Here is a 26,406-nt window from a genome sequence, read left to right on the forward strand (position 1 = left end):
GCTACGATAGAGAGTCGGTATCTCCTTAATGTCGCTCTTTGCATAGGGCAGAATCTTCGATTAGTAATAAAGAAAATGGCCTAGGTTCCGGGTTCGGACCCATCCACTGCTTAAATTTTCAATAAAAATCATCAGCAATGGAGGCCGAAGATTTCAGACATATGGAGTCTCATTCATTCTCGCAACGGCCTTGTCAAAAAGGACAGAGCTTCCAGGCACTCTCTTGCCCAAGGCACAAGAATCAACAATTATCAACGGGAAGAGAATGCAGAAGGCAATGGAAACCACTGTATTAAGGATGCACAATGTGCATCTACAGGAAATCTTGCCTGTAACTGAAAAAGTCTCATGATGATCTCTCCATTGGCAAAAGATTTCGGACCAGGCCCCATTTGGAACTCCAGGAGGGCACTCCAGTGAGGAGATGACCATGAAAAAAAGACTGAATAAGCAAAGAAAGTATAACGTTCCACGAGTCTGGGCGTGGAATGTTAGAAGTTGAAACGTGGTAGGGAAGCTTGAAAAACAGAAAAGGAAAGTGTTAAGGGCAGTAAAGCGAAATGAGTATAGGGTAATATCAACAACAGCAGAAAATGTTATAACTGGGATAGGATTCGTTGTGAATATAGAGGTAGGTCAGAGAGTGTGTTACTGTGAACAGTTAAGTGATAGGGTTGTTCTCATCAGCACCAAACAAATAGCGAAAATGATAGTTTAGGTGCACATGCCGACGTCGCAAGCCGAAGATGAAGACATAGAGAAAGTTTTTGAGGATATTGGACGAGTAATACAGTACATAAAAGAAGATGAAAATGTAATAGTCATGGGGGATTGGAATGTTGCTGTAGGGAAAGTGGTAGACAGAAGGGTTACGGGAATATATGGGCTTGGTACTAGGAACGAGAGTGGGGATAGACTAATTGAATTCTGCAACGAATTTCAGTTAGTAATAGCAGGTACTCTGCTCAATAATCACAAGAGGAGGAGTGAACTCTGAAAGGAAGGGAGATATGGTAAGATTTCAGTTGCATTACATCAAAGTCAGGCAGAGATTCTGAAATTAGATATTAGATTGTAAGCCGCACGCAGGTGCAAATTTAGTAGTGATTAAGAGTTCGCTGAAGTTTAGCAGACTAGTTAACAAGAGTCAGTGGGCAAGTAAGTGGGATATGGAAGTACTAAGTAATGCAGAGATACTATGATAAGGAATAGCTCAGTAAGCAGTATTGTTGAAGAGGAATGAACATATCTAAAAACAGCAGTCACCCTAATTGGAAAGAAAAGTTTAGGTATGAAGAAGGAAACTGCAAAGAAACAACGGGTAACAGAAGAAATACTACAATTAATCGACGAAAGAAGAAAGTACAAACTTTTTGAGGGAAAGTCAGGAATACACATATGCAAGTAATGCAGAGATACTATGATAAGGAATAACTCAGTAAGCAGTTTTGTTGAAGAGGAATGAACATATCTAAGAACGGCAGTCACCCTAATTGGAGAGAAAAGCTTAGGTATGAATAAGGAAACTGCAAAGAAACAATGGATAACAGAAGAAATACTACAGTTAATCGACGAAAGAAGGAAGTACAAACGTTTTGAGGGAAAGTCAGGAATACACATATGCAAGTAATGCAGAGATACTATGATAAGGAATAACTCAGTAAGCAGTTTTGTTGAAGAGGAATGAACATATCTAAGAACGGCAGTCACACTAACTGAAAGAAAAACATAGGTACAAAGAAGGAAACTGCGAAGAAACCATGGGAAACAAAAGAAATACTTCGGTTGATCGACGAAAGAAGGAAGTACAAAAGTTTTCAGGGAAATTCAGAAATGCACATAGTCCGCTGCTCGTGGTCGTGCGGTAGCGTTCTCGCTTCCCGCGCCCGGGTTCCCGGGTTCGATTTCCGGCGGGGTAAGGCATTTTCTCTGCCTCGTGATGACTGGGTGTTGTGTGATGTCCTTAGGTTAGTTAGGTTTAAGAAGTTCTAAGTTCTAGGGGACTGATGACCATAGATGTTAAGTGCCATAGTGCTCAGAGCCATTTGAACCATTTTGAACCAGGAATGCACAAATGCAAGTTATTTAGGAAAAAGTAAACAGGAATTGCGGCGAAACCGAAGCGAAATGGCAGCTTGAAAATGTGAGAAATGGAAAAAGAAATGATTGTCGGAACAACTGAACCAACATGTAGAAAGGTCAAAACAGCCCATGGTGAAACAGAAAGGAATGGTGGTAACATTAAGAGTGAGATGGGAATACCACTGTTAAAAGCAGAAAAGTGTGTGGATACGTGGGTAGAGTACACTGAATCCCTCTAGAATAGCCTAGCTGGAGGATCGAAACGTCTAGCACTGAAAACGTTTGAAGAGGACTAAGACGTGACTTGACGACTCAGATAATTTCACTATGAAACTGAGAATAGGTCTCGCCCCGTCCCTCCCTTCCCCTACCGATTTTAGAAGTTTTCCGAGCTGATTCACTTGGTTGTGAGGCACATGTATCGCGTGTGTCCCTGGGTTCCGGGAAGAACAGCGACGACACTCGGCGCAGAGCGGCTCCCCGTGTTGCGCGCCAGCCAGCCAGCCTCAGCCTGCGAGCGCGGCCGCCCGCTACGCACCCCTGGAGAGGTCCCGGGCGCCGTGCCTCAGCAGGATGTGCTCGCCGTCCTCCCGGCGCCACGAGATGCGCGGCGCAGGGCGTCCCGACGCCCGGCAGCGCAGCGTCGCGTTGTCGCCCTCCGTCACCGCCAGGTCGCCGCTCGTCTCCTCGATCAGGATGTCGGGCGGCACTGCGCACAACCACACGACACTCAGTGCTGGGCGCATGTGCACGTCAACAGGTTACATAAATGTGTGGTCATAGCATACGAATCACTGAAGATATGACGTTTCGGTATCTTTATATATTGTAATTGTTTTACAATACCTGTGTATGTCACTGAACTCCTCCTAAACGGGTGGACCGTTCTGAATGAATTTTTTTGTTTGCGTTTGGGTGGCGCCCTGGGTGGTTTAGACTCACAAATGAGCCCGGCAGATGGCGCTGCAGTCGGTATCTAGGTTATTTATCTATACTGCAACTAAATGGCTGGATCGATTATTTGAATGAATTGTTGTGAATGTATTCAAGTGGGGGCTGGATGGTTTAGATTCACAAATCAGCCCGGCAGATGGCGCCTGTAATATTAATACCTGTTTCGATAGCTTAAGGGGCTCCGGAACGCCCTATACTTGCAATGTTAAAATAACGCTTATAAATTACATCTTTCGTCACAAAGTATTTGAGGTAGGAAGTTGAACTTTTTACAGATTATTTATTGGAATATGGGCTACAACTTAACATAGGGATTTTACAAAATTTTAGTTCAGTTATTAAAGATGATTTTTTTTCAATTGTAATGAAAATTCACAACATTTTTGCAATTTTTTTATTTGTATATTCAAAAATATACAGTTTTTTTGGAAAAAGGCTGTGTTAAATTATGCAGAAGGTACTGTGTAACATTTACTGAAAGTTTGAAACAAATATGTTTGGAAGATCCTTAGAAAACATGTAATTAGTATGAGAAAATAAAAGTTTTGGGAATCGAGCGACAAAGATTGGATTAATTTTTTAGTGCATTCCAGGTCCATAGGATGGATTATCTTCATCCTCTGCAAACTCCTCCTCCAGCTTCCTCCTGTTCCTTTGTATTTCTAGACTCTTTACAGCCCTGTCTGCAGCCCAAAGGCGTTCCTTGTCTAAAGCAAGCATCGCTCGTACCATGTTAGAACCTATCTTCATTCCCATATTTCTATATACCTTTGGCTTTCCAACATTTCTCCTTTTCTTAAAAGCCTTCAGAGGATTTCTAATAACTTTACTTTTACTCATTATTATACTTCAACAAAACTGAGACTCAAGAAACAGAATTAATTACGAATATTTCCGAGATAACGACAGAGTAAATAAACATGAAACAATCGACAATCACACCAGCGATATACATTGAACCATCACAGGTTAGCCACAACACATACTTTATCTCACATCACTAAAATGTACCTGATGAACACGGACGTTAATAATAACACCATTTGACAGCAGTTTAACAGCGCCACAGTGGGTCACGCCCATGTAGAACACATTTCAAAAAAAAAATTAAAAATAGTTGTAGTCTTCGGAATTGAATAAATGATATATCTATTAAAAGGTAATAGACTGCAGATTCAGAAAACGCAAAAAAGTAAAAATTGAACTTTTCATGATTTTGAGCCTTTCCGGAACCCCTTAAATAAACTTACATTCGATAATCTAACCATGCAGGTTCATAAAACCCCTCTTTGTAAAAATTTCTTAGATCGTCGCTGAGCAGAGACCACCTGATATTTCAAAGAATACCTTACGCGCCACGGCGCAGAATACGAATTGTTCATAATTTGTATCGATAGAGATATTTTGTGCTTCTCATTTTTTGACAGCTGAAGAATTGTAATCCTCTTCTATTAACCCAGTCGTGATCTTTTTTAAAGACGGCGGACGCGTATATGGCGTGGTCCGCAATCACTAATTAGTTATTATATAATATTACTATTGTGCAGTGCTATGCAAGAATTTATGTGTGCAGCTAAGATGAAATGTCGAAAATGTTAAAGGACTTTATTTCAAGAAACAGCCAGCAAGGTATAAAATTGGAATGTACGGATCCTATTGTTAGAAATACTGACTAAGGTAATTAAATTGGTTATTGTGCTCTCAAATGCTGTAGTGCCTACTTATTACTTAAAGTATTTCTATACTATCCATCTCCTATTAATTGCAACAGAAATCACGGTGTTTTTATAGTTTTCATACAGCTGCCAGGGACCGACTCCATGTCGGCAAACGTCATAGTTAAGGCAGAAGGCGCATTGCTATTTACCTTGTTTGTGATTCAAATCCAACTTCTTTTAGTGTGTGATGTAGTATACAAAATAAACTTTCCAGCTCTGTCTGGTCCCTTAGGTTTCTCTGTTCGTAGTTGCTATGTCTCATATCCGGTCGTGATCGAACATGATCACGATACAGATAAATTAAGTGGCAATGCGAACTCTGTTCTTAATCTTGAGAACGCTACGCCTTCTGCAAACGATTTCAGGTGAAATATAGATAAACTATAACTTACAGTACTTAAGTTATTTGTAAAGTCTTTGCTCTTCCCGCCAAGAAGTGGTGCAAAACTCAACAGATTTCTGAATCTTCAGAAGAGAATAATAATTTCATCAATATATATTAAAAAGAAAAACACCACACGCTCCAGTCGGTATTTAGGATATTTATCTATACTGCAACTAAACGGCTGGATCGACTTGAATGAATTTTTGTGTATGCATTCAAGTGGTTCAAATGGCTCTGAGCACTATGGGACTTAACATCTCAGGTCATCAGTCCCCTAGAACATAGAACTACTTAAACCTAACCAACCTATGGACATCACACACATCCAAGCCAGAGGCAGGATTCGAACCTGTGACCGTAGCGGTCGCACGGTTCCAGACAGTAGCGCCTAGATCCGCTCGGCAACTCCGGCCGGCTGCATTCAAGTGGGGGCCTGGAAAATTTACATTCATAACTCAGCACGGTAGGTGGCGTTGAATTTTGTGTGCAATATTGAGAGTATTATGTTCTGATGTAAGTTGCGTGTATAGGATTGCGTTTATTTTTGGACATTTTAATTTGAGTGTATTACATTAAATGTGTTCTGTTATTTTGACATTAAAATTTTTTTGTATGGTGTGTTTTGATATTTCAGGTGTCGCATTTCAGTGAATATTAAGTGTATTATATTCACATATAAATTAAATACATAAAACAATGCCACGTCTTCGTGAACAAGGAGGAAATATTGGTCGACGGACTCGGAATTCACGATTAGTCCTGAACGGTCGGTTAAATAGATCGGCAGAAGATCACTGATGGACAATGAAAATTTAAGAAACCAGGCTGCAATCAGACGTGCTAATGAAAGTCAAGAGCAACGCAACGAACGCCTTCGAGCTAATGCTTTGAGACAAAGATTGGCCCGTCAACGATTCACCGACATATTCAGTACACGTAAACAACAAGTGTATCGCACATTGACACGTGCATCACTTCTTCGCCTTGCGTTTGAATATGAGTCGGAGATCGACTATTTGTCACATTCACAAATTGTAATCAGTGCTATGAATAAACAATTCCAGCACTGTCATGCACTCAAATACAAAGGTGGATCGGCCGGTTTTGCTGCGCGTCTGGAACAGTTGTATTGCCACCAGTGAATTCACCGCCAGAACCATTGAATTCACTATTGGCTGGAGCTATATCTCAATCTAAACTGTTTTTGCGTAAAATTCGCAAATTTAATTCGTGCTTTCAAATGACATCATTTGGAGCAACAAAAATCGTTCAGAATGTGGATGGTCGCAATTTTCAATCAACGTTTAAGATTCAGGCCAAGTGAATCATCAAATTGGTTCTTTAATTCCGAAGCCTGATACCGACTCAAAACTTCTGCAAATCTGCTTCATGGGTGATGAGGAGCAGCAAATAAACGCACGCTGCCAGTACAACCATATAGAGCAGATGCAGGAGCGAGAAATGTGGGTATTTTAGAAACGTTTTTACAGAATCACAACCAGTTGATCCATTTGTTCAATACCGTTTCAAACAGACTGCAAAACAACAACTGTACGATCGTCATCGAAGAGGAGACAGTACCATCTGGGCAGCACGCGGGCCGATATAAGGCACCGACCGTTAATGAAGTTGCAGTTGTTATGGTTGGCGACGCATTTGAACGTCGAGATATACGAATCCAACGCAGAGATAACACAGTGCATACGACTGAAGACAGTCATCGCTCTTACGATGCTTTGCAATATCCATTGATATTTTGGGAAGGAGAAGATGGATATAATTTAAATATCAAGCAAGGAAATCCAGCAACAGGTACAATCTACACATGTCATTACCTAATATTTTATTTTTATGCAAGGTCAATCAATGTCGATTTGTGGGTTGGGTCTAGAAAATCCGGTCTCCTCACAAGGCCAAGTATATGTGGGGTGTTCTCGCGTTGGAAAACTGTCAAGTTTATTCATTTATACTCCTCAGGAATTGACTCAAATTATTGTTCATCAACTCGCATTAAGATAAAATTAAACAAGCTCTATTGATTATAACCAATTGTTGTTAGAAAAATTGATGTTATTTCAAAATAAAGAATAATGATAGAATTACATTATTTGTCTTTCATTTCATACTTTGTCTACTATCCTAATCGCTTGAAATATCATGCAGGACAACGTCTGTCGGGTCCGCTAGTTTGTATATATATATGCCGATGTATAATTGGTTTGTTTTGTAAATATTATTTGTATTTTTACTATGGGTCTTGCCTAGGGAAAACTATGCTATCGAGCGATTACATCGATAGGTCGTGTGGAGAACCAAAGTGTTCAGGATCTTTGGTAGAGCGCGGGCAGGGCAGAGTCTGGCCGGAGTAGGGCGGTGGAGCAGGTGTGTTGAGTGACGCTCCCGCGAGTTGCCGCGTTTCCAGGGTTTGGCAGCATGTAATTGCGCTCGACTTGCTATAATAGTTTCTGGCACGGTGACGCGGATGGGAAGCATTGGCTGGCACACATCAAGAGCCCGTTTCGACTGGTGGCCGTGTCGAGAAGAAGGCGCGCCAGCATCCAGCTTCTGCAACAGCGACGGCCGACAATGTGTGGTTGTCGCCACCTCCTTGATCGACGCCTTCAAACCTTCAATCAACCAACAAGGAAGACTGAAAGCACGTAAAGTTTTACAACTGTATGGCTGACCGCAGCTTTTCAAACTGTTCCATTTGCATCACTAAAATACAGCAACTTAGCATTAACCGTTGTTGTTCATTGTCCCAATTGCATTACCAAGCAGGATCCCTTCATTTTCCGAAATGAACCCGAGTGTCGTTGAAATTCAAACGCCAGCATTAAAGTATTATCATTCCCTTTCACTGCATTCATTTCAAAGTTCAGTTAAGGTATTCATAGCTGGCTAAAATAACCAAACGAAACTATATTTAGATTACACAAGCACAAATTAAGAGCGCGAGTTTTGTTAGCATATTTTAGCTTACCTTTCACTGCAGCTCATCTTGATGCGTACTAAATATTACTATTGTTGATTGTTCAAAATCATTTAATTCAAGTTCAAAATTAAATCTCTTACTTCTATATTGCGTAGATTCAAGTTGCTTTTGAGATGATTGTTGAGGTAGCACAAGAATAACCTTATTTTATTTTATTTCGTAGTGCTTCAGAAACAAAGTTCACTATTAATTTCAGTCTCTATATTAACTTTCAAGTTTCCAGTTTTATTCATTCTTTTGCTAAATTTAGTCAGAATGTAGCGAAATTTATTACTTCTGACAAACTTTCAGTTTTCAGACAACACGGTCAACCTTCAGTTGACACGCTTTTAGTGCTAATTATATGAGCATTAACTTTTCTTTTTCTGGTATTATAGTAGTTATCCATTGGACTGGCGACCGTAATTTTCTCCAAATCTCAAATATCTAATTAACGCCAGATAATTGTTAACGTAACGACCGCACATTTACTTTCTTTATTAACTTCATCTTTTTTCAAACTTAATTTCCACAGATTTCATTTGCAGTTTTCCTTTCATTGAGATGTAACCCTTGCTCAATCTTTACCGACAGATTAACTTCGATGACGATTGCTTTTCGCATATTTCCATTAGGTACACTCGGTTTAATTTTTCATTTCCATTAAGATCTATAAGTGAGGAGGAGGTAACATCACCACTACCATAAAAGTTAGCACGACAAGGTTGCCGTAACTCCGCCAGAAGAGCGCTATTGTCACTTTGCAGCGCGATAGAATGAGTTGAAAAATTCATGACCTACCTCACAGGTATGATGAAAGAAAGGCAAGTATTGCCTCCCTGGGCACAGATGGGGGAATCGGACTCGACCTACCACCGTGTCATCCTTGGGCAATGTCGTAATCGAAATGAAGTATGGAATGGCTTGGGGTCAGCACGCTGCTCTTACCGGCTGTTGTACAGCTATTACACGGCCAAGCAGCTTATCCGTTGGTATCCTAACGACGAGTGTGGTCCTGTTGCAATCTTCAAACTAACGAAAAATTCGTGGCAGTACCGAGAATCGAACGCAAGTCCACCGCAAGGAAGTCAGCCGCACTGACCATATAGATACTGAGGCAGACATTTTATGATGGAAGCAATTTCTTACTTTGTTAAGCAACCAGATGTCAGGAATGTTTACTGAGTATAGAGCATCCAGGAGGTCGTTTCATATGAGTGAGAACCAAACATTGTTAAATTGTTTCAGTCTCATATTGCTGTGATCAATGTTACTATATATCCTCAAAATGCGGACCAATAACCAAACCGCATAATCGGTACGAACGCTGAACTCCTCCACTGGGAACTCGGGGGAAGAATACATCTTTACAACACCTGTTAAAACGCACTAGAAGGACTTTTGCTTGAATATTCAACTGTAACTAGCATATGTGTCAAAGCAAAAACGTTTCAACGAAATATAATCAATATATAAGAGGCCCAATATGTTTGACACATTAACTTGATCTCTGACATGAAGGAATACTGTAAAAGGACCCACTGTGACAGAAAAACTGCAAATATTAATAGACAAACGCAAACTGTGATAAGAGAAATGAAGGGGGGTGGGCGGAATGAAATGAGGGTAGAACATTATTTGTAATGCGTCACGCTAAGGGAGGTGGTGGTACTGAATATCCGTCGTCACTGCAGACAGTTCTGACTCCTTCCAGCACTCGACATAAAGAGTCCCAAATCGCTCCCTTGAGCTCTTCACTCAAGACGTCCCCGTCCCCACTTGACTCCCTTAGTGTTCTGCTGTCTCTGCTTCTACTTCTCCACCAAAAATAAATCGTTCTTAAGCTCTTTAGACATGATTTGACGCAACATACCACTTCAATTACTAAACTCATATATTTCTACAATATTTAAATAAACAAATTTTATAAATATTCGGTCACACTCTGGTTATTCAAAATAGATATAAATAAAGGTTAGTTCATAAATAGATAAAGTGTTATTCCTGTGCAAGTGCGAACTGTCGCTACCTATAGTTTAAACTATTCTTTATGCCTTCTTGACGGAAGGCTCCTTTGACTCTCTTTTCAATCGTCAAGTCCGCTAACACGTGCGATTCACTACTATTAAATTAGCGCAGTTTTTAATAGCACTTACAAGCAACATTTATATAAATTTACTGGAACAATAGTAAACTGCTCCTTAAATAAAAACACAAGTACGACAAAATATATGGTACTCATGCTGCGTTCGTCTACTACGTAAAAGTGGAGAGGACGATTTTCTGACAAATATTTGCATAATCACAAACATGCGGCTTCCAGATACGACAGCTATAGTGCATTGCTATCAACTGAGATATCGTCTGTTGAAATCACATGGAACATCTAAAAGCTGTTAATCTAGAGATTCACTGTGGAAAATATTTATTCACAGTGAAAAATATTTATTCACTGTGAAATATTAACCTCTGTACTTTTAAAGATATTGAAATACAGGTGTGTCATTGGATGCGCCTCATTTATCTGAGATCGCAAAGACTGGCATTAATATTTGACTCTCAAAGGGCTGTAGGACGTCGTCTTTCAGCTTGTCTGAAAGTCCGCCATTGCTGGTGATTCCGCATTCTGCTAAGCGAGCGACCATTGCCCAGTTCCCATCTTTTGGAATCTACGCATATCCAGCGACGCTGTTCGCCTCTACACCTGGCAGGGTAGAACTGTCAACTAGCCGGCTGGCCGCGGCACGCCCTGTACCCCTGGGCCCGCTAGCGTTGAACCGTGCAACGATATCATTTCTTGTCAGTACCAGGCCTAGGTGGGCGAATAACTAGCCTACAGACTCGTAACATTACAAAAGTCAGCATAAATGTGGACATCGGTCATCAATTTAGATAAAGTAGTATTGCAGTCTTCAATATATCATTAATTGATATTTATCAATTAATAAAATATTGAAGATCGAAATTTATAATAGAAAATAGGGTTAATCCACTCGCAACATAAAAAGGGAGTCAAACAAAATATCGACAACTACACAGGAGTGTTCCTTTTGCCAGTGGCATACAAAATATTATCAGAAATATCGCTGGACAGAGTGGTAGAAACATTACGCAAACAGTTCGGAAAATATCACGGAGGTTTTCGAAAGCATCAGGCATAGAACAGATTTGCAACCTAAAATCAATAATTTGCCACGGTTTCAAAAAACCATTTCATTCGGTAGATGAAGAGACAATAGATGGAATCCCTAGATAATATGATGTTACAGCAAAATTACCAAACGTAATGCATGAAACTCGAACAAAGGCGATACCTGAAGTGAAATTAATGGGAGACTTATCTCAGCCATTGAACTTAAAACTGGTGTTAGAGAAAAGAAAAGAATATCACCTTTGCTGTTTAATTGCATTCTAGAAAAAAAAATGACAAGAATCCCGAATTTTGAGCTAAGATTCGAACTAATGATTCTAGGAAGGAAAACAAATGGAATTAAAGTGAATTTTCTGGGTTTTTCAGGCGATTTCGCAATGCCTATAGAAATATGACGGACGTAGTTATTACAATAATTCTTCTGGAAGAAATACCAAATAGAATTCTTAAAATTTCAGCTAAAGAAGCTAAATTCATTATAAACATAAAATATGCAACAATACTCCATGAAACACAAATAGGTAGACTAGAGCGAGAAAGTAAATTTAAATTTGTTATAGAAACGATAGTGCGGTAGCGTTCTCGCTTCCCGCGCCCGGGTTCCCGAGTTCGATTCCCGGCGAGGTCAGGGTTTTCTCTGCCTCGTGATGACTGGGTGTTGTGTTATGTCCTTAGGTTAGTTAGGTGTAACTAGTTCTAAGTTCTAGGGGACTGATGACCAATAATGTTAAGTCCCATAGTGCTCAGAGCCATAGAAACGATACAAGAGAATGGAGTAGAAAAATTTGCAGTAGACGTAAGAGTTAACAATATGCAGAGAGCATATGGTTTGACAAAGAATATTTACAACAAGAAATGCATAACAAAAAAAAAACAAAAATTAAACACTAATCAGAATTTTTATATGGGTGTGGATGCCACACAATGAATTATAAGTTAGACAGAATAGAGGTAACTGAAAGACGAGTTATACAGAATAGAGGTAACTGAAAGACGAGTTACAAATTAATGGGTAAAATAGAAACTACAGATGGCTGGAATATGAGAGGTAATGAGGAGATATACAAATATATAGAGAAAATACCAGAACTAATGAGTAAAAGAAGATAGATCTTTAGTGGTCACATCTATCGAATCAATGAGGACAGGCTGACGATTCAATAAATATCGCCGTATTTCTGCAAGAAGAAATCGGCAATAGCATGAATTACAGAAACAATGAAAGATCAACAAGGAAATATCATCAAAGAATCAGAAATAAGAAATCTTTCCAAAAAATAAATATTAAATTTAAAAGGGCTTCCTGTAGTACAAATAAGACATCGGGAACAACACAAACTAACGAAGGGAAAAGAATACACGGGGAGATTTATTCTGGGTTTGTGACCGCATTGTCAATTATAGAATTCCGACGTTCCAGTGACTATTGCAAGACGTCTTCCTCAGGGTGTATTGTTAATAGCTGAATGGGCGCTAGTTTAATTAAGTATATATTATGGAGGAGTGCTCTCATTGGAGATGAGGATGAGGAGAAAGGGTATTAGGTGTTCTTTTATTGGTCCTTGCACTGCGTGTTGTCTTTGGCGGAAATATGAATTTTCCCTTGGAGTTTCCTTTATTGCTTGCCATTGGTGAACACAGGCGAGTAGGAAACTGAGCGGCGACGGCAGCGTATCGCTGTTTGCTAACTGTCTAGTATCGGCTAGGGCGCGTCAGTCACTGTGTACCCTCCGCTGCTGTGGCCTACGGCGCGCCTGTTGCTTTGCGAGAGCTGTCCTTCCACAAGGCTGTCACTGCTGGCAGCCAAGACGCTGGGAGTCTGTACCCGCCTTCTCCATTCATGCTGTCAGGTCGCTTGACTATTTCTTTAGCCTCTCTGATGTTCCTCCTAAAGCTAAAAAGCTGTTACTTTTGAATGCATTACGGGAACAGCAGTGATCAATGTCTTATAAATAATTACTATTAAAAACAGTCTTGATCACGATTTATTTAACAAGGTGACCGGTTTCGACCACTACTGTGGTAATCTTCAGACCTATAAGTTGTATACAAAGCTCTAATTAGAGGGCTACATACATTAAACAAAATACATAAAGTTATAAAGCTATAAAACGTTGAATTACCATTGAGTAGGAACCTCTTTCTGTTTGAGAATCACTACTGGAGAAACCAGTGCACGTCTTACTATATATAATGGAGGCTCCACCAACTTCTGACTGCATGATGTCATTATTAACCAATGAGTTATAAGTCGAATTACAATTTAAAATTTCTTAGTTGAAAGAACATTGTCAAGGATTAGAAATAAATACACACTAAACTTAGCTTATTAAACAGCTATTGTCAATTAAGAAGCGTTAAAAATATTTAAATATGTAGGAAAATGAACTTCGGTTTGGCAGAACATGGGTTGCCCTCTCAAGGCCTGTCAGTGAACCATTTGGAACCACTGGTTGCTATGGTGAAGTTAGACGCCGTTGCAAAGATGAAGCAGCAGGCTAACTTCACCATAGCAACCAAATGGTTCACTGACAGGCCTTGAGAGGGCAACCCATGTACTGCCAAACCGAAGTTCATTTTCCTACATATTTAAATATTTTTAACGCTTCTTAATTGACAATAGCTGTTTAATAAGCTAAGTTTAGTGTGTATTTATTTCTAATTCTTGACAATGTTCTTTTAACTAAGAAATTTTAAATTGTAATTCAACTTATAACTCATTGGTTAATAATGACATCATGCAGTCAGAAGTGGGTGGAGCCTCCATTATATATAGTAAGACGTGCACTGGTTTCTCCAGTAGTGATTCTCCAACAGAAAGAGGTTCCTACTCAATGGTAATTCAACGTTTTATAGCTTTATAACTTTATGTATTTTGTTTAATGTATGTAGCCCTCTAATTAGAGCTTTGTATACAACTTATAGGTCTGAAGATTACCACAGTAGTGGTCGAAACCGGTCACCTTGTTAAATAAATCGTGATCAAGACTGTTTTTAATAGTAATTATTTAAAAAGCTGTTTCCCCAGTACGCGGGCCTCTCGAAATTCAGTACTGATCCTGCACTGTTCCTGGTGTTCTGTCACCTCTGATTTTTTTTTTCTTGATACGGATATGTCTCCCGTGTTCAGAAAACCTTGTGCTTATTGGACACCCAGTCTCGCCTACATACACCACATCACCTTCGCACCCGATTTCATAAATTCCGGCGGCCTGAAACTTGTCAATTGTATCTTTCGTCGAACCCAGAACGTCGTTGTAGAGATATATCCGTCTCAAACTACACAACAAATCAGCGGTGGCAGAACGCCAGGAAGAGTGCAGGATGAAGATTGAATTTAGAATGGCCCGCGTACTGGCGAAACGAGCTGTTTAGCTTGAGGAGGAACATCAGAGAGGCTATAGAAATAGCCAAGCGACCTGACAGCATGCATGGAGAAGACGGGTCCGACTCAAAGCGTCTTAGCTGCCAGCAGTGACAGTTTCGTGGTAGGACAGCTCTCGCAAAGCAACAGGCGTGGGGTGGGCCACAGCGGCGGAGGGTACACACAGATTGACGCGCCCTAGCCGATACTAGTCAGTTAGTAAACAGCGCTTCGCTGCAGTCACCTCTCAATTTCCTACTCGTCGATGTCCACCAATGGCAACCAATAACGGAAACTCCAATGGATAACGCCTATTTCCACCAATGACAACACGCAATGCGAAGACCAATAAAAGATACCTAATACCCTTTCTCCTCGCCCTCATATCCAATGACAGCACTACTCCATAGTATTTAAGTAATGAAACTAGCGCTAATTCAGTAAGTAGCAATACACCCTGAGGAAGCCGTCTTGCAATAGTCGCCGGAACGTCGGATTTTTATAGCTGACAATGAGGTTACAAACCCAGAAGAATTTTATTGGCTGTGACAACGGCAGCGGAAGATTATGTTTACATACATGGGGACAAGATCAAGGAGTACTGGAAAAATGGAAAGCAACAAACAAAGAAAAGGAGTGAAAGTTGTTTCGTGGTCGTAGTTGTTCAGGACGAAAATAAAAAGAAGTCACTATCATATCGCCAAATTATTTAACTACGATTATCAATTTTTGAACACTCTGTGGATGCTGCGGAACTGATGCAAGGAAGAATCTAGGAACGTAGTACAACTACACATCACTCTCGTACAGTACAGAGTCACTTCAGTGCTCACAGATACACTGATTCTTCACGAACTCCATACGTGACTGGAACCACAGGAAGCCCCAGGAACTGATACAATAGGAAGTAGTAACTGCCATTAACTTCAGAGTGGTTTACAGAATATAGATCTACATCTATATGGCAGTGAAGTACACTGCTGGCCACCGTAAATGCAACACCCTGAAGGAAGCATCCGAATCAAGTGAAATTTATACCATGGGTTTGCTGCGATGAGATATGCAATTGATCAGAATTTCAGCGCAGACGCACATCACGCGCGCCTGTGGCGCCGCCTCATAGCGCCATTTAAGGCTTGGCGATTTCGACGAGTGTACGTTCGGCACGTGTGTTTACCTTGTGGTTGTTTCACAAGACGATCAGTTATGCCTCGTAGACAACAGCGAACATCGTTTGATCAAGTATCCGAGTTCGTCAGAGGAAGGATAGTGGCTTACCGAGATTGTGGATTATCATACAGAGAAATCGCTAGTCGTGTTGGACGAAACCAAACAACTGTAATGCGGATATGTGACCGTTGGATGCAGGAGGGTACGACGGACCGACGTGGTCGATCGCATTCACCTCGGTGCACCACTGCACGTGCTGATAGGCAAATTGTGCGCATGGCAGTGACGGATCGCTCAGTGACATCCCGAACCATAGCACAGCACATTGCGTCTGTAACGCATCATCCAGTGTCTGCGCGTACCATTCGACGCCGTTTACAGCAGAGTGGTCTGTCCGCAAGACGTTCATTGCTTCGTCTACCATTGACGCAGAACCACAGACGTCTCCGTCGCAAATGGTGTGATGACAGGCGGATGTGGACGGCAGAATGGAATGACGTTGTCTTTACTGACGAGGCACGCTTCTGTCTGCAGCACCACGATGGTCGGATTCGAGTGTGGAGACACCGTGGAGAGAGGATGCTGGACAGCTGCATTATGCACCACCACACTGGTCTTGCACCGGGTATTATGGTATGGGGCGGTATTGGATATTACTCTCGCACACCTCTAGTACGCATTGCCGGTACTTTAAATAGCCGGCGCTACATATCCGAGGTGCTGGAGCCAGTTGTCCTTCCTTACCTTCAGGGCTCGGCCACAGCCATATTTCAACAGGATAATGCGCGACCACACGTGACACGCATTGTCCAAAGGTTCTTCGTCAATAACCAGATTGAATTGCTTCCCTGGCCGGCTCGCTCTCCGGATCTTTCGCCGATAGAAAACATGTGGTCCATGGTTGCTCAACGAGAGACCCAGATTACATCCCCAGCTGCCACACCAGATGATCTTTGGCAACGTGTGGAAGCTGCTTGGGCTGCTGTACCCCAGGAACACATCCAACCTCTCTTTGACTCAATGCCGAGACTTGTGGCAGCGGTGATCTCCAACAATGGCGGCTACTCTGGCTACTGATTCTGGCAGGAACCACATGTCGCAGACATCTGTAAACGTAATCATTTGATACTTGGTCAACATGTTATCTACAAAATAAATTTTGTTGTGCTACCTCTTGTCTTTCTTGGTGTTGCATTTACGGTGGCCAGCAGTGTACTTTGTACGTAAAATTCTGTTGTGTGGATTGAGCACAGTAGAATGGGTCGATCTGAGGATGTAACACAATGTCTGAAAGGAGCTGTCGTGTTTGGATGTGCCCTTGGCCATACAGTGGATGGAGCTGTCCAATTTGGTTGTGTATCAACGCTGCGGGTCCAACACACCTGCGGCGAATAGTTTACAACTCGCAGCGGACGAACACGGTGAAGGAACTGTGATCGTAAAAAGATCATAACCGACAATTGCCAGAGAAGAGTGTCAGGCCTTGTCAATGGTTAATCGGTTTCAAACCCAACACAAACTGCTGCTGCCAGTTCTCAAGCAGTTTCCGAGCGAACATTCTGAAGATACTTGGATGCAATGGTCGTCTGGAGACGGATACTTCACAAAAGCCCATTGCTAACAGTGCCGGATAAATCCACACACCTAAAATGGCCAATAAACCAGAAACGGGACAGTAGTGGACTGCAGGCATGTAGCGTAGCCCAACGAATCGCGATTTATGCATTTTCTAATAATTCAAGATGTCGAGTGCGCCGAATACCCAATGATGCATTCAATCCGCAGGCTGTGGAGCGTTTTTATTCAGGTAGGTATGCTCCGTCGGTGTTTCTCACAGGAGACTAACATGTTCAGGATAACGTGATCATGAATCAGGATATTTATTCCAGCATTACTCTTGCAAAATGTAGTCATTGTAGCTGCATCTTCATGATGAGTCGTATTATGTGGATTCTCACATCTGCCAAGATGACAACAGCCCTGTTCACAAAACTCGATGCACACCTTTCTGGTTTGAAGAACACTGACACACAAATTCGTAACACGAAAGGCCCGGTAAATCGTCCTGTCTTAATCCAATACAAATGTTTGGGGTTGCATGGGGAAGTCACTGAAACGTAGCAGTCATCACCAGGGCAGTTTGGAAGCTCTGTTGAGTAGATTCTGCGGAATATAGGATATCTTTGGATGTTATTATCTTGAGATCTCCCGAGGATACTTACCCTTTTTCCTTTAAGCTAGTATCAATCAGTATGCAGTTGCACTGCCACCGAGAGGTTTAACATGGATCAGCTATTTAATGGAAAAATCGGTAGAAAATTTATTTGTTCTGTGAAAAAGGTTTGGTGTTCATCAGATAGGGGTAACATCAGGAGTGCCCCAGGGATGTGTGATAGGACCGCTGCTATTTTCTATATACGTAAATGATCTGGCGGACACGGTGGGCAGCAATCTGCAGTTGTTCTCTGATGACGCCGCGGTGTATAGGAAGGTGTCGAAGATCAGTGACTGGAAGGTATATACAAGATGATACAAGTATGATGGATGTAAGTTAATGCCTATGAGTAGGGAAAAAAACCTAATGTTCGGGTACATGATTAGTAGTGTCCTCCTTGACACAGCCACGTTGTAGAAATACCTGGACGTAACGTTGCAAAGCGATATGGAATGGAATGAGCATGTGGAGATCGTGATACGGAAGGCGAATGCTCGATTTCGCTTTTTGACAGAATTTCAGAAAGGAAAAAAAAACCCTACATCTTTCTGTCATTTACATAAAAGCAACTCTGTGAAGCTTAACAGATGGCTCTATTATACTTAATCTGCTTGACTAATGTGTATTTTCGAAAAGACATTAAGCTCTCATTATTTATATTTTGTTTTTTAAAATTGATTGTCGTTTTTTCAGTTATTTCTGTTGCAATGTCAGTGTCCGCGCCCGACAGGCGGTGCAACTCGTATTGTTTTCGTGGCAGCAGTGTAAGCCACTGGGCCGATCAGTCTGATGTTCCTAGCTAGGCACACGTGGCAAAGGCTATAACGTTTTACTTAACTTTTGACTTCAGCATAGTTGTTCTAAATTCCGACCATTACTTTTTGCCAAATGGAATTTTACGTAAGGAGCCTTTGCACGCCATGAAAATTGTCATCATTTTTCATGTGTTGTCATACCTAATTTTCTATTTAGTATTTTGTAGGATTTATCAAGATTTCATTGTGATGAAGACACCCCTAGTAGGTGTCGGAACCTAGGTCAATGTATCTACCGTTTATGTGCAACCGGTTGGCTGTATAGTCCCATGTTGAAACTAGTATACGGTTTCTGGTAACAGCCATGTTTAAAACCGCTATACAGTTAAGTATGCACTAATGCTTTACAAACAGGTACGTTCTTCAGGAACTTCAGCGTGAAAAGTGAAGATCATTCCTTATAGCAACGGTAAAGGTATACGTGTTGTGTACTGTACTGTGCTGTACAGAATAAGATCCCCAGATATCTCAAAAGTAGCTCATTTGAATTCTGATATACTTGCGTCAGAACTCTGAACACTCTTTAACCGGTTTTGCAAAGGATCAAATTTAAATTGCTAATGGATTACCAAAAATATTAGTAGTTCAGATTGTTATAGGGTTCTTTTTCCAGGGTCACTTCAAGGAAGACATAAATTCCAAATGTGTTTCACACCATTACAATACATTATCATAAAGACAATCTAAAGTGTGACATTATGAAGAGTTTCAAATGTTCACAATTTATTATACCATATGTACACACTGTCATTAAGAAGGCAGAAGTTATATTGTCAAAAAACAAGTCGAAATGGCATAATGAAAGCTTCTACAGTTTTAAATGCGCAGGGACTTTTCGGTAGCTAATGTCATTCAATTGTTCCACTAGAATTCTGAAAGCAACCTTCCTGGCCGCTTCCTGGTAGTCCAGATAGGTCCATTACAATTTCAAGCAGCATTGGCGGCCGAAGACTTCCGGCATAAGAAGTCAGCCTCACTCTGCCAACGGCCATGTCAAAGAGGGCGGAGGAGCGGATAGAGGTTCAGGGCACTCTCTTGTCCTAGGGGTGGGAAATTGCCTCTAAAGGCGGAAGAATCAGCAATGATCAACGACATGTGGATGCAGAAGGCAATGGAAACCACTGCATTAAAGACACGTAACGTGTATCCACAGGACATGTGGCCTGTAATTGAAGAAGTGGCCTGATGATCTCTCCATTGGCAAATGATTCCGGAATAGTCGCCCATTCGGATCTCCGGGAGGGGACTGCCAAGGGGGAGGTTACCATGAGAAAAAGATTGAATAATCAACGAAAGATAACGTTCTACGAGTCGGGGCGTGGAATGTCAGAAGCTTGAACGTGATAGGGAAACTAGAAAATCTGAAAAGGGAAATGCAAAGGCTCAATCTAGATATAGTAGGGGTCAGTGAAGTGAAGTGGAAGGAAGACAAGGATTTCTGGTCAGATGAGTATCGGGTAATATCAACAGCAGCAGAAAATGGTATAACAGGTGTAGGATTCGTTATGAATAGGAAGGTAGGACAGAGGGTGTGTTACTGTGAACAGTTCAGTGACCGGGTTATTCTAATCAGAATCGACAGCAGACCAACACCGACAACGATAGTTCAGGTATACATGCCGACGTCTAAAGCTGAAGATGAAGAGATAGAGAAGGTGTATGAGGATATTGAAAGGGTAATGCAATATGTAAAGGGGGACGAAAATCTAATAGTCATGGGCGACTGGAATGCAGTTGTAAGGGAAGGAGTAGAAGAAAAGGTTACAAGAGTATATGGGCTAGGGGACGAGGAATGAAAGAGGAGAAAGACTAATTGAGTTCTGTAACAAATTTCAGCTAGTAATAGCGAATACCCTGTTCAAGAATCACAAGAGGAGGAGGTATACTTGGAAAAGGCCGGGAGGTACGGGAAGATTTCAATTAGATTACATCATGGTCAGACAGAGATTTCGATATCAGATACTGGATTGTAAGGCGTACCCAGGAGCAGATGTAGACTCAGATCACAATATAGTAGTGATGAAGAGTAGGCTGAAGTTCAAGACATTAGTCAGGGAGAATCAATACGCAAAGAAGTGGGATACGGAAGTACTAAGGAATGACGAGATACGTTTGAAGTTCTCTAACGCTATAGATACAGCAATAAGGAATAGCGCAGTAGGCAGTACAGTTGAAGAGGAATGGACATCTCTAAAAAGGGCCATCACAGAAGTTGGGAAGGAAAACATAGGTACAAAGAAGGTAGCTGCGAAGAAACCATGGGTAACAGAAGAAATACTTCAGTTGATTGATGAAAGGAGGAAGTACAAACATGTCCTAGGAAAATCAGGAATACAGAAATACAAGTCGCTGAGGAATGAATTAAATAGGAAGTGCAGGGAAGCTAAGACGAAATGGCTGCAGGAAAAATGTGAAGACATCGAAAAAGATATGATTGTCGGAAGGACAGACTCAGCATACAGGAAAGTCAAAACAACCTTTGGTGACATTAAAATCAACGGTGGTAACATTAAGAGTGCAACGGGAATTCCACTGTTAAATGCAGAGGAGAGAGCAGATAGGTGGAAAGAATACATTGAAAGCCTCTATGAGGGTTAAGATGTGTCTGATGTGATGGAAGAAGAAACAGGAGTCGATTTAGAAGAGATAGGGATCCAGTATTAGAATCGGAATTTAAAAGAGCTTTGGAGGACTTACGGTCAAATAAGGCAGAAGGGATAGATAACATTCCATCAGAATTTCTAAAATCATTGGGGGAAGTGGCAACAAAACGATTATTCAGGTGGGTGTGTAGAATATATGAGTCTGGCGACATACCATCTGACTTTCGGTAAAGCATCATCCACATAATTCCGAAGACGGCAAGAGCTGACAAGCGCGAGAATTATCGCACAATCAGCTTAACAGCTCATGCATCAAAGCTGCTTACAAGAATAATATACAGAAGAATGGAAAAGAAAATTGAGAATGCGCTAGGTGACGATCAGTTTGGCTTTAGGAAAAGTAAAGGGACGAGAGAGGCAATTCTGACGTTACGGCTAATAATGGAAGCAAGGCTAAAGAAAAATCAAGACACTTTCATAGGATATGTCGACCTGGAAAAAGCCTTCGACAATATAAAATGGTGCTAGCTGTTCGAGATTCTGAAAAAAGTAGGGGTAAGCTATAGGGGTCCGCCCCTCGTGGTCTCGCGGTAGCGTCCTCGCTTCCCGAGCACGGGGTCCCGGGTTCAATTCCCGGCGGTTTCAGGGATTTTTCCTGCCTCGAGATGACTGGGTGTTGTTGTGTCGTCTTCATCATCATCATTCATCCCCATTACGGTCGGAGGAAGGCAACGGCAAACCACCTCCATTAGGACCTTGCCTAGTAAGGCGATGCGGGTTTCCCGCATCGTTCCCCTACGCTCTGTAAAGAAGCATGGGACTTCTTACTTCTTGCTTTAAGCTATAGGGAGAGACGGGTCATATACAATATGTACAACAACCAAGAGGGAATAATAAGAGTGGACGATCAAGAACGAAGTGCTCGTATTAAGAAGGGTGTAAGACAAGGCTGTAGCCTTTCACCCCTACTCTTCAATCTGTACATCGAGGAAGCAATGATGGAAATAAAAAAAAAGGTTCAGGAATGGAATTAAAATACAAGGTGAAAGGATATCAACGATACGATTCGCTGATGACATTGCTATCCTGAGTGAAAGTGAAGAAGAATTAAATGATCTGCTGAACGGAATGAACTGTCTAATGAGTACACAGTATGGTTTGAGAGTAAATCGGAGAAAGACGAAGGTAATGAGAAGTAGTAGAAATGAGAACAGCGAGAAACTTAACATCAGGATTGATGGTAACGAAGTCAATGAAGTAAAGGAATTCTGCTACCTAGGCAGTAAAATAACCAATGACGGACGGAGCAAGGAGGACATCAGAAGCAGACTCGCTATGGCAAAAAAGGCATTTCTGGCCAAGAGAAGTCTACTAATATCAAATACCGGCCTTCATTTGAGGAAGAAATTTCTGAGGATGTACGCCTGGAGTACAGCATTGTATGGTAGTGAAACATGGACTGTGGGAAACCCGGAACAGAAGAGAATCGAAGCATTTGAGATGTGGTGCTATAGACGAATGTTGAAAATTAGGTGGACTGATAAGGTAAGGAATGAGGAGGTTCTACGCAGAATCGGAGAGGAAAGTAATATGTGGAAAACACTGATAAGGAGAAGGGACAGGATGATAGGACAGCTGCTAAGGCATGAGGGAATGACTTCCATGGTACTAGAGGGAGCTGTAGAGGGCAAAAACTGTAGAGGAAGACAGAGATTGGAATACGTCAAGCAAATAATTGAGGACGTAGGTTGCAAGTGCTACTCTGAGAAGAAGAGGTTAGCACAGGAAAGGAATTCGTGGCGGGCCGCCTCAAACCAGTCAGTAGACTGATGACCAAAAAAAAAAAAAATAATTTCAAGGAAGCGCGGCCAGTACATCACTACTGAAGCTAAGCCAATAGCTGACAGCCTGAAGTGCGATGACCAAACTCTTCGAGCTTTCTGTGTTGATCCACTTTGCTCAGTGTTTAACACCAATCAAACACTTGAGAAAATTTGTATTCAAATAGATAAAATTTTACATGATGTTTATGATTTTGTGTCTTTATACACACTCTTCTCGCGACATAAAAATAGCGCTAACAAATGAAAGTGGTGTAGTAACGCATGTCATACTGAACTAGCAGTTTTATGAATCAATGCAAAGTGTCATTCATTCATTCCACAAAGTTTCGTAGTTTCCCGGGATTCGCTTCGTTCAGAATTGTGATACGAGCGTATGTAAGCCAATAAATTCAAGGAAAAAAATGCAAGATGGTAAAATGTTCGGTGTTGCTGTGCGGCGTCGTGTAAGTTATCACTTTAAAACTCCTCCCCTCTTCTGGTGTCCCCATTACTACGTCTACATCTATACTTCGTAGAGGGTACTGTATATATCAGCATCACTTCCCACTTTTCCTACTCGTGACGTATATGGTTCGCGGGAAGAACTATTGCTGGAAGGCTTCGTGTGGGCCCGAATTTCTCTTGTTTTCGCTTCATGGTCTCTTTGCGAGATACATATAGAGGAGTGCAAAATATTGGTTGACCCTAGAAGGAGTGAACGATATCGGAACTTCGATAGCAGAACTCCTGTCTTTCAGCGTGTGCCAGTTTCGTGAAGTTTTCGCACTCACTAAATGAACCTGTAACGAACCGTGCTGCTCTTCTTTGGATCTGCTCTGCTTCTCCTATTAGTCCTATCTAGTACTGACACCATACTGATAAGTAATATTCAAGTATTGGAGAAACGCGTGTTTTGTAAGCTACTTCCTTTGTTGATGAACTACATTTCCTGAGGATTTTTCCAATGAAACTGCCATACTCACGATTATTTCTGTGTGGTCCTTCCTATTCAAATCGCTCCGTATGTACACTCCTAGGTATTTTGTAATTGCGTACAATGATGGTAACCTCACAATAAAGAATCTTTAAATCTCAATATGTCCTATTTGTTAACGCTGAGCGTCAGCTGCCACTCACTGCACCAAAAGTCGATCCTCTGCATGTCTTTCTACATTTCGCTACAATTTTCTAGCGCCGCGACTTCTCTGTAAACTAGAGCACTATCTGCGAAAGGCCTCATGGAACTTCCTACGTTAACTAGCAGATCATTAATAGGAAGGCCGTTCAGTAAGTAATGCCCCACATATTTTTTCAGAAATTATTTAATTTTAAGAGTCAGAATTTTGTGACAATATACATCAATATGCCTTTTCCATCTCCTATCTTTCTCCTACCTTTCACGTTCTGTGGCTGTACGCCAACTTTGTGGAAGAGCGTGTATTCCCTGCTGGTAAAAGCTCTTGTCCTGTAGGCGTGGCCATGTTTTCACTGCGTGACTGACACTCTCGTCATCTTCAAAGTGTGTCCCCTGTAGAGAAGCTTTAAGGGGCTCCGGAAAGGCTCAAAATCATGAAAAGTTCAATTTTAACTTTTTTGCGTTTTCTGAATCTGCAGACTATTACCTTTTAATAGATATATAATTTATTCAATTCCGAAGGCTACAACTATTTTTAAATTTTTTTGAAATGTGTTCTACATGGGCGTGACCCACTGTGGCGCTGTTAAACTGCTGTCAAATGGTGTTATTATTAACGTCCGTGTTCATCAGGTACATTTTAGTGATGTGAGATAAAGTATGTGTTGTGGCTAACCTGTGATGGTTCAATATATATCGCTGGTGTGATTGTCGATTGTTTTATGTTTATTTACTCTGTCGTTATCTCGAAAATATTCCTAATTAATTCTGTTTCTTGAGTCTCTGTTTTGTTGAAGTATAATAAGAAGTAAAAGTAAAGTTATTAAAGTTATTAAAGTTTATTCAGAGTTTTCACGTATGCCTCTGAATTGATGGTTGACCCTCTCAGCATCACATCCACGAGAATGACGGCATTACAATCTCAGAAGGCTGTCACCATTACCTTTCCGGCAGAGCAGATTGTCTTGAATTTCTTCTTTTGTGGCGAGTGTTTCTGGCATAAAGTGGTGCATCCAGCTTACGTCCCCCCGTAACGACCCGTGACAGAAAGGCCCCTCCGTTGGTCTCAAAACGCTCCAACAATTCAGATGAAACGATCTTTCTTTGATCTTGTGGTCTGCTGTGAGCATTCGTGGAACCCATCGTGAGCATTTCTTTGAATATCCGACAGTCTCGATCATTACAGCCAACTGTCGAGTTGTGATGCGCCGGTCGACATGAATAATGGTATCCGCACGATTCGGCATGTATGGAGCAGTGGGTTTGGCAGGACGTCCCGAGCGAGGCTGATCATGGAGCTCTGTTTCTGCATTTCCTGGGGCTGTAACTTTCTTTACATATCTCCCAATTGTACTCAAACAACTGTGGCACCGTCGTACACTGCACACAAACGTGTATGGAAGTTCACCACGGTTTCTTTTTTTTGCACACAAGAATTCAATAACAGCAAGCTACTTGCAACGTGGGTCGTATGTAGACGCCATTTTGACGCTGTACTACGGCTCTGCCAACTGCCGAAACAGTTCGAAACTTCACCGGTGCACAGAACAAACATTAAATGACAAGCACCAACGTGGAAGATTGTCTATGTATATTATTGGCGGTTTACGAAAATGTGAGGCATTACTTATTGAACGACGCCCTTATACAGGGTGAAGCTAAATTCGCGCAATCGGGCTTCGATGCGCGACTCCTCAAATGCCAGCGATAAAGAAATATCTCTCACAAAATTGCTTCCATCGAGTACATCCGGCAGAAAAAAGTCGTTAAAGAGTGGCAATCTGGCAACACTGTAATCATATGGATTGTAACTACCTCTAACAGTATTGATCAGCTGTGCTGTACAGTTGGTGGAGTGGATAGAGTTTTGGACTATCATGCAGGAGGTGGATTGTTCGATCCTGGGTTGAGGTATATGTTTTTTATTTGGTAAATGTAGCCCAGGTGGTAAGGTATCTGGCACTTTAATCGTCAACAGCGATAGCACCAGGTCTTCCAGAAAACATCTGCACGTACA

At 41.4% G+C, this 26,406-nt stretch overlaps 1 protein-coding gene across 1 annotated transcript in view; it reads right to left on the bottom strand.

Annotated features, from left to right (window-relative positions):
• The window catches only part of LOC126195241 (lachesin-like), a 321,469-nt gene that overhangs the window by 242,123 nt on the left and 52,940 nt on the right, over positions 1 to 26,406 (bottom strand). Inside the window, exon 4 of the mRNA XM_049933768.1 lies at positions 2,621 to 2,791. Within this exon, the coding sequence (XP_049789725.1) occupies positions 2,621 to 2,791 (171 nt within the window). The remainder of the gene's footprint in view (positions 1 to 2,620; positions 2,792 to 26,406) is intronic.

Source organism: Schistocerca nitens, chromosome 7 (genome assembly GCF_023898315.1).
Source record: "Schistocerca nitens isolate TAMUIC-IGC-003100 chromosome 7, iqSchNite1.1, whole genome shotgun sequence".
NCBI classification, from domain to species: Eukaryota; Metazoa; Arthropoda; class Insecta; order Orthoptera; family Acrididae; genus Schistocerca; species Schistocerca nitens.